The sequence below is a fragment of the Pongo abelii genome, chromosome 6 (genome assembly GCF_028885655.2).
Source record: "Pongo abelii isolate AG06213 chromosome 6, NHGRI_mPonAbe1-v2.0_pri, whole genome shotgun sequence".
NCBI classification, from domain to species: Eukaryota; Metazoa; Chordata; class Mammalia; order Primates; family Hominidae; genus Pongo; species Pongo abelii.
Genome location: NC_071991.2, coordinates 156,278,435 through 156,290,855, shown reverse-complemented (window position 1 = coordinate 156,290,855; position 12,421 = coordinate 156,278,435). Strand labels below are relative to the sequence as shown.

General features: G+C 38.3%; 1 protein-coding gene across 7 annotated transcripts in view; it reads left to right on the top strand.

Moving 5' to 3' along the window:
• The window catches only part of NCAPG2 (non-SMC condensin II complex subunit G2), a 71,831-nt gene that overhangs the window by 17,777 nt on the left and 41,633 nt on the right, over positions 1-12,421 (top strand). For all 7 annotated transcript variants that reach the window (XR_008527364.1, XM_024250085.3, XM_054560098.2 and 4 more), the window contains 5 exons: positions 591-660; positions 3,342-3,428; positions 5,899-5,994; positions 6,630-6,755; positions 11,087-11,266. Coding sequence is in view for 6 of the 7 variants with exons in the window: in XM_024250085.3 (XP_024105853.2) it covers positions 591-660; positions 3,342-3,428; positions 5,899-5,994; positions 6,630-6,755; positions 11,087-11,266 (559 nt within the window). In the remaining variant the exon portion in view is untranslated. The remainder of the gene's footprint in view (positions 1-590; positions 661-3,341; positions 3,429-5,898; positions 5,995-6,629; positions 6,756-11,086; positions 11,267-12,421) is intronic.

Here is a 12,421-nt window from a genome sequence, read left to right as displayed (position 1 = left end):
ACAACTCTCTTTTGAGATAGGCTTTGCTTTCTAAATTTCCCAGTGTCAGGCAACTGTATAAGTACCAAGTTGGGATCTGATTCTGGATCTCTGATTGCAAAGCTCCTGTTGTATACTAGATTGCTTTTTCATATTTCCTCATCTTCAGAATATTTGAGTTGAACTAATAGATTTCTAAGCTTACGATTCTTAAGTTGGTACTGGTATTTTAGGGCTTCTTGTACCTCAGGAATTGATAGCATGAAAAGTCCAACGTGACTCCAAGTCGACAATTTATTTATATTTACATATTTTTGACTTTAGAATTTTGTTCTGGACTTATGCACTCATAGTTTCACAGAAAATAGTAAAGTTTTGGGTAAGCCTTGACTGAGAAGGAGGAAATAGTTCGTCACTTCAGTTTCCTTTCCCAAAACCTCCGTTTTCTACTTTTTGCTGCAGGTAGATAACCTATTTCTCTAGATGATTTGCAAAGCACTAGTTTAAACTGAGTTTCTTCTTCACTATGGTTGGAGAGTAGCTGAAATGATACATGTTGAAAGTATAATTCTTTAAATTTGCATTAAAACTATTTTGATCTTTTTATGTAGGTCTTTGATGGTATACATTGCAGAAATTTATTTCAGAGCTTGGAAAAAGGCTTCAGGGAAAATACTGGAGGTATTTTCATTTTTTTTAAATGTTAACACTTATTTTTTTATATTTTAGTTACTAAATAAGTAGTCAAAGAAGGATTATTTAAGATCCATGTTTATGCACTCTGTCAAAATAAAGCCAAATAATGAAAATCTATTTGATGGGCAATCCAGTCACTTGCTAAGATGTGTGGTTTGTGGGAGGTAGGACTGTGCTCTTTCAGCTGGGAGGGAGCTCTGACCCTGATCTTTCCAGCCATGTGCTCACTGGGCATTTGGAATGTGGCCAGTCTGAATCAAGATGTGTTGTAAGTGTAAGAAACATACCAGATTTCAAAGACTTCATATGGAAAAAGGAGAATATAAAATATCTCAGTGCTTTTTAAAAATGTTGAGTGAATGTTGAAATGATAGTGGTTTGGATGTATTAGGCGAAATGTGGTAGTTGGCCCTTTGTGGATTTTGCATCCATGGATTCAATCAACCAAGGATCGAAAATATTTGGGAAAAAAATGCATTGTACTCAACATGTACAGACTTTTTTTTCTTGTCATCAGTCCCTAAACATATAGTGTCACAACTATTTATATAACATTGACATTGTATTAAGTATTATAAGTAATCTAGAGATGATTTAAAGTGTGCAGGAGTGCATAGGTTATATGCACATACTACTCCACTTTATATAAGGAATTTGAGCATCCGCAGATTCTGGTATCTGAGGGAGGTCCTAGAACTGATCCCCCATGGATACCAAGGGATGACTGTGTAATATTAAAGTAATTTTACCTGTTTCTTTTGTCTGTTTTTAATGCAGCCACTAGAAAATTTAAAATTGCATCTGTGGCTTGCATTCAATTTCTGTTGGATAGTGCCATTCAGGGACTTCAAGTCACCTCTTTTAGTTACATTATTTTTGAGAATTTGAAGATATTTTCTTTGACTATGGGTAACTCTGGTGAATACATAGTATTTAAGTTATGAAGATAGGGCTATGTAATCCACAATCCCAACTCAACATCCAGACACCCTTTTGGACAAAAAAGTGTCTTCGTTTTCCCTTACATTTTTCTTATACCAGGTTCTCAATCATTTTATTTTTCTCTGAGAATAAAATTTTTACTCTAGCTGCCCCATGTCTGGAGTTTACTTCCATCCTCTCTGCTCCTCTGCACAACTTACACTTGATTTGTATTGCCAAGGTTTATCACTGACTTCTAGAAAATAAAAAATAGGCTGGGCGTGGTAGCTCACGCCTATAATCCCAGCACTTTGGGAGGCCGAGGAGGGTGGATCACCTGAGGTCAGGAGTTTGAGACCAGGCTGGCCAACATGGCAAGACCCTGTCTCTACAGAAAAATAAACAAAATAAAAACTATTTGACTAGATGTATACAAAATTGGTATCAACAATGTGTATTTCTCAGTCTCACTCCATTCCTCTCTGCCCTCCCTCTCTTTAAGTTTTTCAGGCAAATTCCAGACCTGACATTTCATTTCTACATACTACTTTATTCATCTCTCAAAAATGTGCTTATGGAATGCCATTGTAAGACCTAAAAATGTGACAGTAAATCCTTGGTATTTTTAAAAATAATCAAGCCACATTAAAATTTTTCCAGTGATCTCAAAATGTCTCCTTACAGTTTTTTTGAATTAGGACTCAACAAGTTGCCCACATGGCATTTGCTTGTTATACCATTAAAATCGCTTATTATAGAGCATTCCTCCCTCCTTTCCTTTTTTTAAAATCTATGCCATTGGCATGTGAGGAAACTGGACCAGTTGTCCTATAGAATGTCGGCATTCTGATAGTTAGCTCTAAAGGTTTGGATTCAACTTTTATGGTACAAATAACTTCCCAGATAGTGCTGTGTATCTCATCTTTCATTGCAAGTCAGACAATGTGTAGTTGTCCCACATTAAGTGATGCTAAGTGACTTCAGGTGAAGGAAATATTTTCAAATATAATGGGGAAGAGGAACTTGAGCATCTGCAGACTCTGGTTTGTATGAGTATTAACCCTAGGAGCGTTTCCTTAGGTCCTTCCTCAAAGCCATGGAAATCCCGCTCATGTGTGAGGGTGGGCACAGAGTACAGGTACAGACATAGGGTCCACTGGGGTTTTTTGCTACTCTTAGAGGCTAGGCCTTTTCCCAGTTGCTGCACTCTGAGTACCATTAGTGCATGGGGCTGATGAAGGGCTTCCCACACCTTCCTTGCTCAGCCCTTCTCGGTAGTGGCCCTGAAATATCTTATTTACAGTTTCCACCGTAGAGGTAGTTCTGTTTTTGCTCTGTGGAGGCTGTTGGAACAAATCCAGTCTTCTGAAGGTTGTCCAGGTCAGTGATGAGTCAGAAGAGGGGGCTCCACACTCACCATGCACTCAGTCTCTGAAATTTGTCTGATTTGAACTAGCCTTGAGTGGTAGGTGGAAGCTTACCTTGCCATTTGGCACAGATTTGATATTTCATCAAATAAAAGAGAAGCAAAGCATTCTCCTTGATATATGAAAACCAAAGGAATTCTAAGAAGCATGGACTTAAAATAAGAAAGCTTGGACAAAAGGATCCAGGTTTTTTTCTCATGAAATGTAAGATGGACAGATCAGACTCTTTTTGTACTCAAATGCTGCACTGCTTGTCAGGTCGTCAGTAGGACACACACACACCAAGTGCTTTGCATTGCATTGCATTTGTTATTTCAGACGATTGAAAATGATTGCATCCAGGACTTCATGTTCCACGGGATACACCTTCCGAGGAGGTCTCCAGTGCATTCCAAAGTGCGGGAGGTAAGATTGTGAACAGATTGTTTTTGAAATGATGTTTCCTCTGTTTTGTTTTTAGATAATTGTTTTGGTTAAATTTTAAAATTAAACTTTCACAGACATCAATTGGGGGATTTCTCAGAACCTTGATATTTGATGTCTGGCAGTTTTATTCCTGCCACCAAAGTTTTAATGAGGAAAGCAAAGGTGTATTGTTGAGATGGTTAGTACTGTATTTGAATGACCTTAAATTCAATTCTCTGTCTTGAGATTTTCCAGAATTATTGGTTTCTAATGGCCACTATCATTTTTTTCAAAGATCTTAGAGAGTATTTGAAATTATTTTTATTATTTTACTTATTAAATTCCAATTTTGCTGTTCTGCAAACCAAATGAATAAATGTTTTGATTGTTTCTTTTGATATTTTGTTCTGTAAAGGTAATCTCAGAATTTAGATATGAACTTTACCTTTATATTAATAATTGTAAATGGACTGACTAGATAAGATTCTATCATCAGTGCCATTACTACACTGATAGGTGTTTGATGGATCTTAAGGATCCTGGCAGGAGGAATGGGAAAATCTGGTCTGCTGTGTTTGGTTAAATTAAGCAGCTGCTGTTGATCAGTGTTCTAACCCATGGGATGCCTTGTTTGCTTGCTGTTAGTTTTGGCAACCATATGTCAAGAAACCAAGTGAATAAAGACTACTCATTTCTTTGTTTTGTTGTATAGTGAAACTACTGCTATTTATAGAACATAAATATACTAATTATATTAATTTTGAGTGGATAAGAAAATGTTTCTTTGCATTATTGATGATTTAATTTCAGTTATACAAGGATAAAGAACCCAGAGATTTATCTAGACTACTGAGTTTTCCAGAGGATTTAAAAATCGTGATTGCATATATTTAGGATAAATATATTCAGTGAACTCCCTGTCCTAGCCACTCCCCACCCCCATTCCAGTGTGGCTTTATTTAGTTGTAGTCAGTCTGGGTTATTTATTTCACATAGATGATTTGATGTTTCAAATTTTATTTAGTAGAATTGCATTAAACTATGTATTTATGTAAACTATATTTATGCTTATGTAAACTATATGTGTAGTTTATATGTAAACTATGTATGTTTTCATATGTTGTTTTCTGCTGTGGTAGTCAGTAATTAAGATATTATAATTATAGATATCACTATTTGGTAAATTTATGGAAAAATACACAAAAAGAATTTAAAGGGAGAATATTAGATTTCACTCAAGTGAAACGTGTTACTCAACTCCAAGTAATTGTTTTTGTCACAACTTATAACACATTATAGTTTCTTCCTCAAATTGTTTTTATTTGATAACTATTAAATTTATCTGATAAGTCATTTTATTGATATTGAAAGAGTTTTCAGGCAGTGCTTCAGACATCATTTGAAATTAAAAATCTCAGTATTGTTGATGAAAATGTTCTAGAATTAGATAGTAACAATGGTAGCATAGCTCTAAATATACTGAAAGCCACTGAATTGTATACTTTAAAACAGTAGATTTTGTGGCATGTGAATTAATTCTTAAGCTGTTTAGGAAATTTTTCTATGAAGCAAGTATACTGTTGATATCAAAATTTGATAGTATTATACACAAAAAGCAAACTATAGACTGATGTCATTTATCACCATCAATAAAAACTACAAAATAATAATCAGAAAAAAATAATCCCCATACTGCATCTCTTCTAGGGTAAAGTTGATACAAGCTCACTTAAAGTGTAGGCTATTCTTTTACAGCCTGTTTAATCTTTCAAAATTTTCATATTTCACTAATAAAGTTTATCCCCAAAAGGTGTGAATAGAGAAGTAAGGCAAAATTAATTGTTGTTAGGGACATGAGTCTACAAAGAATTTTGGGAAGATTCTGACTGGAAAAGAAGTGGGTAGGAAAAGAAGAATGAAAGCTACGAGAATGATCATTTTCTGATTTTTTCATAAGTTTTGGGAGGAACTTGATACCTAAATTAATCTCGTACAGCGAGGGGTCACTAAGTGTGACACCTCCTTGTTACAAAGTTATGAAACAGTTACCACATGTTGATAATAAAGAGGTTTAGTTAGTGTTTTGGAACAAGCATGAGCTCTTAGAACCATTCAGGAATCTCCCCTTTTCCATTTTATCTTGAAGGTCAGAGGTTTAAATGAGTCTTTTTTTGAGGTTATGTGGCTGTTGGCAGAATAGCAGAAACTAGGACCCAAACCATTTTATAGCCCAAGGCCATTAATCTTTTTATTTCAGCCGTAGATTCTTTCTTGTGATTGACTGCATTTACTACTGTCCTATATCCATTGAAGTTACTCCTGCTGAAGAATTGTCATGACATGTGGATGCCAGCCAGGGCCTACTTGTGGTGGAGAGAACAATTCTCCCTGTTGCTCTTTCCAAATGCCATTTTATTTTATTTATTTATTTTTTTGTTAATGCCTTCCTTTTCCTTTTTTTGGTCCTTAGGTTCTGAGTTACTTTCACCATCAAAAGAAAGTTCGTCAGGGAGTGGAAGAGATGCTTTATAGATTATATAAGCCCATCCTTTGGAGAGGATTAAAGGTACACATTTCAAATAGTTTATCCGTGTTTGGAATGTACTACTTGTGCTTTTGAATTTAGCAAACTCTAATTCAAAATTACAATAAAATAGTAAAGATAAGGCTGGAGACTGAATGCTTTGTGAAATTTTTGAACAAATGTTTTTTTCTTTTATTAAAAGCATTTCTTGGTTTCATTTAACTGGAAATCTGGATTGGTTTAGTGCTAACTACACAGTTATTTTTAAGTAACCATGTTTAGGGAAGGAGATTAGAGGCATGCCGTAAAGCAAACCAGCTGAGGCTGTGGGTGGTCTGCCGTGCTGGCCTGGGCTGTCCAGGGCTGTCCAAGTCCTTGAGATCTAACAAACACACAATAACTTTCAGTGCAGACAACCTGGTATCTTTAGTGAGGATGTGGGGTGACCACTTCTTAGTGACATGAAGTGGGCTTTGAAGTGAGGAAGCTTTATCTTTTCATAGTATCTGTTGACATTGAACTGAGCAATGTTTGGTCAGTGTAAACATTATAATTGTCTGTAATTTGAAAATAAATCTGTATCAAGATAATTAAAGTGTTACTTTGGGAACACTGTACTTAAGCCTTCGTATGTTAATTCTTTGGGATTCTGAGATACTCTTCTTTTATTATTATAGGCCAGAAACTCTGAAGTTCGATCAAATGCTGCATTGTTGTTTGTTGAAGCATTTCCTATTAGGGATCCAAACCTTCATGCTATTGAAATGGATAGTGAAATTCAGAAACAGTTTGAAGAGCTCTATGTACGTACTTCAGGTGGTCAAGCTTCTTACAGATACCAGCTTTGTCGAGGCTGTGGCATGTACTGCTTGTGTGTGTCCCCACCTCCCCTGTAACAGCCAGAGCTCTGCTCCCACACGGCATGGTTTCTAAACCTGGACTATTCTTCAGAGAGATGCCACTTCTCCCTGGGGCCTTCTACAACAGCGTGGACCTGTGGTGTCTTTTTCTACTTTTGGGATGTTTAATTATTTATTACTATGTGTGGTTTTAAACATTTTATGCATGTGCCTGTTGTTTCCCCAGTGGAGAGATGGTGTCATATAGTGGGTAAAGCACATGCTCTGGTGTCAGCCCCCTGCTCTCTGGGGTCAGAGTCCACCACTCTCTTAATAGGTATGTGGCTTTGGGCAAGTCACTTAACTTCTCTGTGTCTTTCTCTGTAAGTGCGATTGTGATATTGCCTATCCTAAAGGTGTTGGGTAGCATAATGAGCAAACACTGGTTATATTTCAGGGCAAGCCTACAAATAATGCCTGTGGCAGTTGATTTTTCAGATGAGGTGCTAGGATGTTAAGATGCGGCATTTATTTCCAAGGAGTATTGTGGATTCTTTTCATCTACTTAGTCTGTATTTCCTAACACAGCTTACTTAAGCAGTGCATACTATCTACTGTCCTAAGTAGTAAAGTTTTAGGAAACAATGACAACAAAGTGCTGTTGTAATGCTGTTGCCTATGGTGCTTCTGAAGTGCTCACTTTTGTTTTTCTTTTTATTTTCTAACTTATGGAAAACCTGACATGCAGAAAGTTGAAGTAATAGTATAATAGCCTGCATAGTGGCTTACGCCTGTAATCCCAACGCTGTGGGAGGGCGAGTTAGGAGGACTATTTGAGGCCAGGAATTTGAGACCAACCTGGGCAACATAGTGAGACCTCGTCTCTACAAAAAGTTAAAAACAACAACAACAAACAAAAAACAGCCCAGTGTGGTGGCACACGCCTGTGGTCCCAGCTACTTGGGAGGCTTCAGCCCAGGAGGTCAAGTCTACAGTGAGCCATGATCACACAACTGCACCCCAGCCTGGGTGACAGAGTGAGACCCTGTCTCAAAAAATAAAAAGAAAAAAAGTGTAATAAATATCTGTATACTTCGTCATGCTCACACACACATCCCTAAATGAAGTCATTAGTATTTTGCTGTGTACATTATGTATATTTATCTACAATTCCTTTTTTTTTTAAGATTCCTTATTTTTAAATTTTATTTTATTTTGTTTTGTTTTGTTTTGTGTTTTGTTTTCTGTTTTGTTTTGTTGACAGAGTCGTGCTCTCTCTCCCAGGCTGGAGTCCAGTGGCATGATCATCACTCACCGCAGCCTCAAATGGGAGGATTGCTTGAACCCAGGAGGTCAAGGCTACAGTGAACCATGATTATACTGCACTCCAGCCTGGGCGATAGAGCGAGACCCTGACTCTTATTTTAAAAAAAGAAAAAGCTTTGTGGACAACAAAATTTTAATCTCATGTAATTTTCACATGCCATAAAATGTTAATTTGTTCATTTTTTCCAACCATTAAGAAATATGAACCATTCTTAGCACTGTGGGCTGTGTAGGAGCAGGTACCAGCTGGGTCTGGCCTGTGGCATTGTTCACCAAAGCTGGCTGAGAGCTCCTGTCCCTGGTGCTGCACCTCTTGAGGCTTTAACTCAACCTTTAGATGGAAATTAGGCTCTTTCATGAGGAGACAAAGGAGGTGATCTGATAAATAAGTAAGAGCAGTGGTTATTTCCTGTATCCTCTGTGTACCTTAACTGTTCTCTCATGCTTTTTGCTTTATTGGTATTTCTTAAACCTGAGTAATATGGAGAACCTTTTTTTTTTTTTAAATAAGAAAGGGTCTAGGTGCAGTGGTTCACGCCTGTAATCCCAACACTTTGAGAGGCCGAGGAAGAAGGATTGCTAGAGCAATCCTGGGCAACATGGCGAAACCCCATCTATACCAATTAAAAAAAAAAAAAATCAGCTGGGCACTGTGGTGCATGCCTGTAGTCTCAGCTGCTAGGGAGGCTGAGGTGGGAGGATCACTTTAGGCTGGAAGGTCAAGGCTGCAGTGAGCTGAGATTGTGCCACTATACTCCAGCCTGGGTGACAGGGCAAGACCCTGTTTCAAAAAAGAAAAGGATTCTTTGAATGTTTTTAAATGAAGAGATGCGACAGAAACAGCATTGCAAGTCATGTGCTGTCATTTTGAGTGCCTATCTGGTGATGGTGTAATTGCAAACAGGTCTGGACACTGAGTCCAGAGAGGATGTGGTTGTAAGGTGATTGTCCGGAATATATGTTTATTATTTTTAAAGATTATTATTGAAAGTAATTAATAGAAAACAAAATGTATAAAAACTTCTGAATCCCAAGGACAGGCCTTCAGATTCCTAAAGTTCTTTTCTATTTTTTTTTGTTTTATTTTTATCATCTTTTTTTCTTCCTGTTTGCTTTTTCTTAAATGACTGGTCATCTTTTCGATTCTTATGTTTGGATAAAGGATTGGGTTGGTAAGGTAGTTAGCAAGTGTTCTTCTCTAGTTGTGTAGAGTTGTGTCTCAGGTTTGCCTAAATGGGCAGAGTGCAACAGCAGGAGGGCTTCCCTTAGTTTCTGTGGAGGAAGAGCAGGCAGGCAGGTGACCCCTCGGTACCCAAGTACAAAGGGCCCTTTCCTTCTGGGTGGCATTGCTCTTCCTTCTTTTGCCTTTCTGGAGGCTTAGAGTTATTGCTGGCTCTTTTTTTGTTCTTCTTTGTCTGTTGCCCAGTATCTATTTCAGGAACTCTTCCTGGCAGATTACACACTTGGTTTAGAAACCATTTTTAAGACTTTTTCCTGGGGGGCACATCCTTGCTCCTGAACTCCTGCTGGCCTGTATGCCTCATCAGGGGTTGTTTGCAGCCCTTGTCACAGACTCTCTTCTCTGTAACCTGGGCTCTGGGTTCGGGGCTGTTGTGAGCTCTCTGAGGTCACAGCCTCCTGTCTTTAGAGCACCCTTACCTAGGGATGTCTAGGTTATAACCTTTTATGCTCTTTTCTCCATGAATCTGTTCCTTATTCCCTTTCTTACAGAAATTTCTCTGTCTTTTTGTTTCTATTATTGCTAATAGAAATTGATCATTTTGGTGAAATTTGGGGGAGGAGATGGGGTAAATACTTAATTTTAACTTGAAGTCTTTTTTTTCTAATTAAAGTAGTAAGAATTCTGTTGTGTTTTTCAACGTTTCTAATAGAAAATGTCATGCATAATAAAAGAGACTGGAGTAATAACCCCTGTGTGCCCACAACACAGTTTTACTCATTGCTGACTAATCCCAATCCGATTTCTTCTTCCCCTGTCTTGAAACACATTTGGGACATGATATCATTTCAGCTCTAAATGGGTCAGAAGGTATTGGTAAAAGATAATCTTTTTTTTTTTTTTAATCATGCCGTGATCACAGCTAAAGATAAATTAATGATGATTCCTAAGTGTCTTTGGGTACCCATTCGTTGCTCTCATTTTCTCGTTTTGTTTGAATGTTTCTCTAACTAAGGCCCATGTGCTGTGACTAACTGACATGTTGCTTAAGTCTCCTGGACCACGAGCTCTCTCGCCATAATATTTTTGTGTTTTGTTTTCTTAAAACTTGCTGTTTTTGTTGTCATTGAAGAAGCCAAATTATTCTATGACGTTTCCAGCAGTCTGGATTTTATAGAACCCGTTCCTGTGATGCCATTAGTGTGTCCCTCTGCCCTTTGTGTTTCCTATAAATTGGTAGTTAAATGAGAGAGTTGATCCGATTCGTGTATTTGGGATTTTGTTTCGTGAGATTATTTCCCTGTTGATGTCGAGTACTCCCATCGGGGTACTTATTGCCTCATTGTCTGTTTTTGAATTTTTAGTATCACTGACGATCATGGCCTGGATTAGTTCATTACAAGTAGAATTATTTTATTCTGGGCTCTAAAATGCATTAGAGCATTTTAGAATTCAAAAGCGTGATGTACATGGGCCATGCCTAATCTGAACGCCTGCCACGGTCGGCTGAGTGTGCAGGTCTCACTGAATGACAGAGCTGGATTTGAGGCCCTGCTGTCAGGGGATGTGGCAAATAAGGCACCCCATGTTTCTGGCATGATCTTAAATACTCTGCTTTAGAAGCGATAGCAAGTAATCTCAGGTCTAGGAATCCATATGTGTCCAGTGTTTCTATGCTCAAAGTTTCTCTGACTAAGTTACGAATCCCCGAAGTGCTCATGTGTGAAGCAGATGTTGATTTCAGGAAATAAGTCAAGGTTTTTAAGCCTTTCTCCCCTCCTACTTATAGAGCCTTTTAGAAGATCCTTACCCGATGGTCCGTTCCACAGGGATCCTTGGTGTGTGTAAAATAACTTCTAAGTACTGGGAAATGATGCCCCCGACCATTCTTATTGACCTCCTGAAGAAGGTGACTGGGGAACTGGCATTTGACACGAGCTCAGCTGATGTTCGTTGTTCTGTCTTTAAGGTAAGATTTTTTAAATTATGTAAGTAATGTTTATTTATTGTAGAATAATTAGAAAAACAGGAAAAGAAAAAGATTAAAATAATACCTGTAATCCTGCTCCACAGAGATAACATTTTCGACTTGTCGTATATCCAAAGTAAGGTTTTTAAAAACCAAATTAAAAGTGTTTTCTACAAAAAATGATGACTTGAACTAATAGTAGTTTTTAGTGTAAGGGGGGAAGGGGTTCCAGTACTGTTGAATTTATTCTCTTTTGTCTGTTTGTATAATGTCTTGGAGAAATATGGTTTGCATAGAATCTTGTACATATAATATATTTGGATTCACTTAAGTAATTTTTTAGTATCTCCCACCCATCATCAACACCAATCGTAGCTCAAACCTTGCAAGAAGAACTCACATTTTATTTTCTAAGCAACCTAACTGTCTTCAGGTTTATACAAATTGTAATATGTATGCTAGATGGTAGTGGGGTGGCCACTGATCTTTTTTCCCCCTGACTTTGGTGAGAAAATGTGAAACGGCTAGGTGTGGAATGAACCAGAGGGAGGGGGCTACCCAGGCTGCAAAAACAAATGCTCTTGGAGAGAGGGTTTGGAGAATCTGTAAAGCTCTCGGAGAGGCCAATTCAGAGAATTTCTTGAGGGACTGTGAGATGACCTAAGAAGAACTGATCTCACTTTCCTACTACTGGAATCAACTGTTTAGAAGCTCTGACTCCCCTGAGCACAAAGCAGGTGACTTCTTCCCTCATGTGCAAAACAGACATTTTCAGAGCAGCTCTTGGGCCTCACGGCCATGCCCTAGTGGGGGCTCCTGTGGATCTTCCTCCCCACTTCTCAGGAACCTGCTTGCTTATTTTCTGTATTGGAAAAGTTTTCTGGGCTAGGTGCAGTGGCTCACTCCTGTAATCCCGCACTTTGGGAGGCCAAGACAGGTGGATTGCTTGAGTTCACGAGCTCAAGACTAGCCTGAGCAGAGTGGTGAAACCCTGTCTCTACAAAAAGTACAAAAAAAGTAGCTGGTCATGGTGGTGTGTATCTAGTCCCAGCTACTTGAGAGGCTGAGGTGGGGGATGGCTTGAGTGTGGGAAGCAGAGGTTGCAGTGAGCCAAGATTGTGCCACTGCACTCCAGCTTGGGTGATAGAGCCAGAC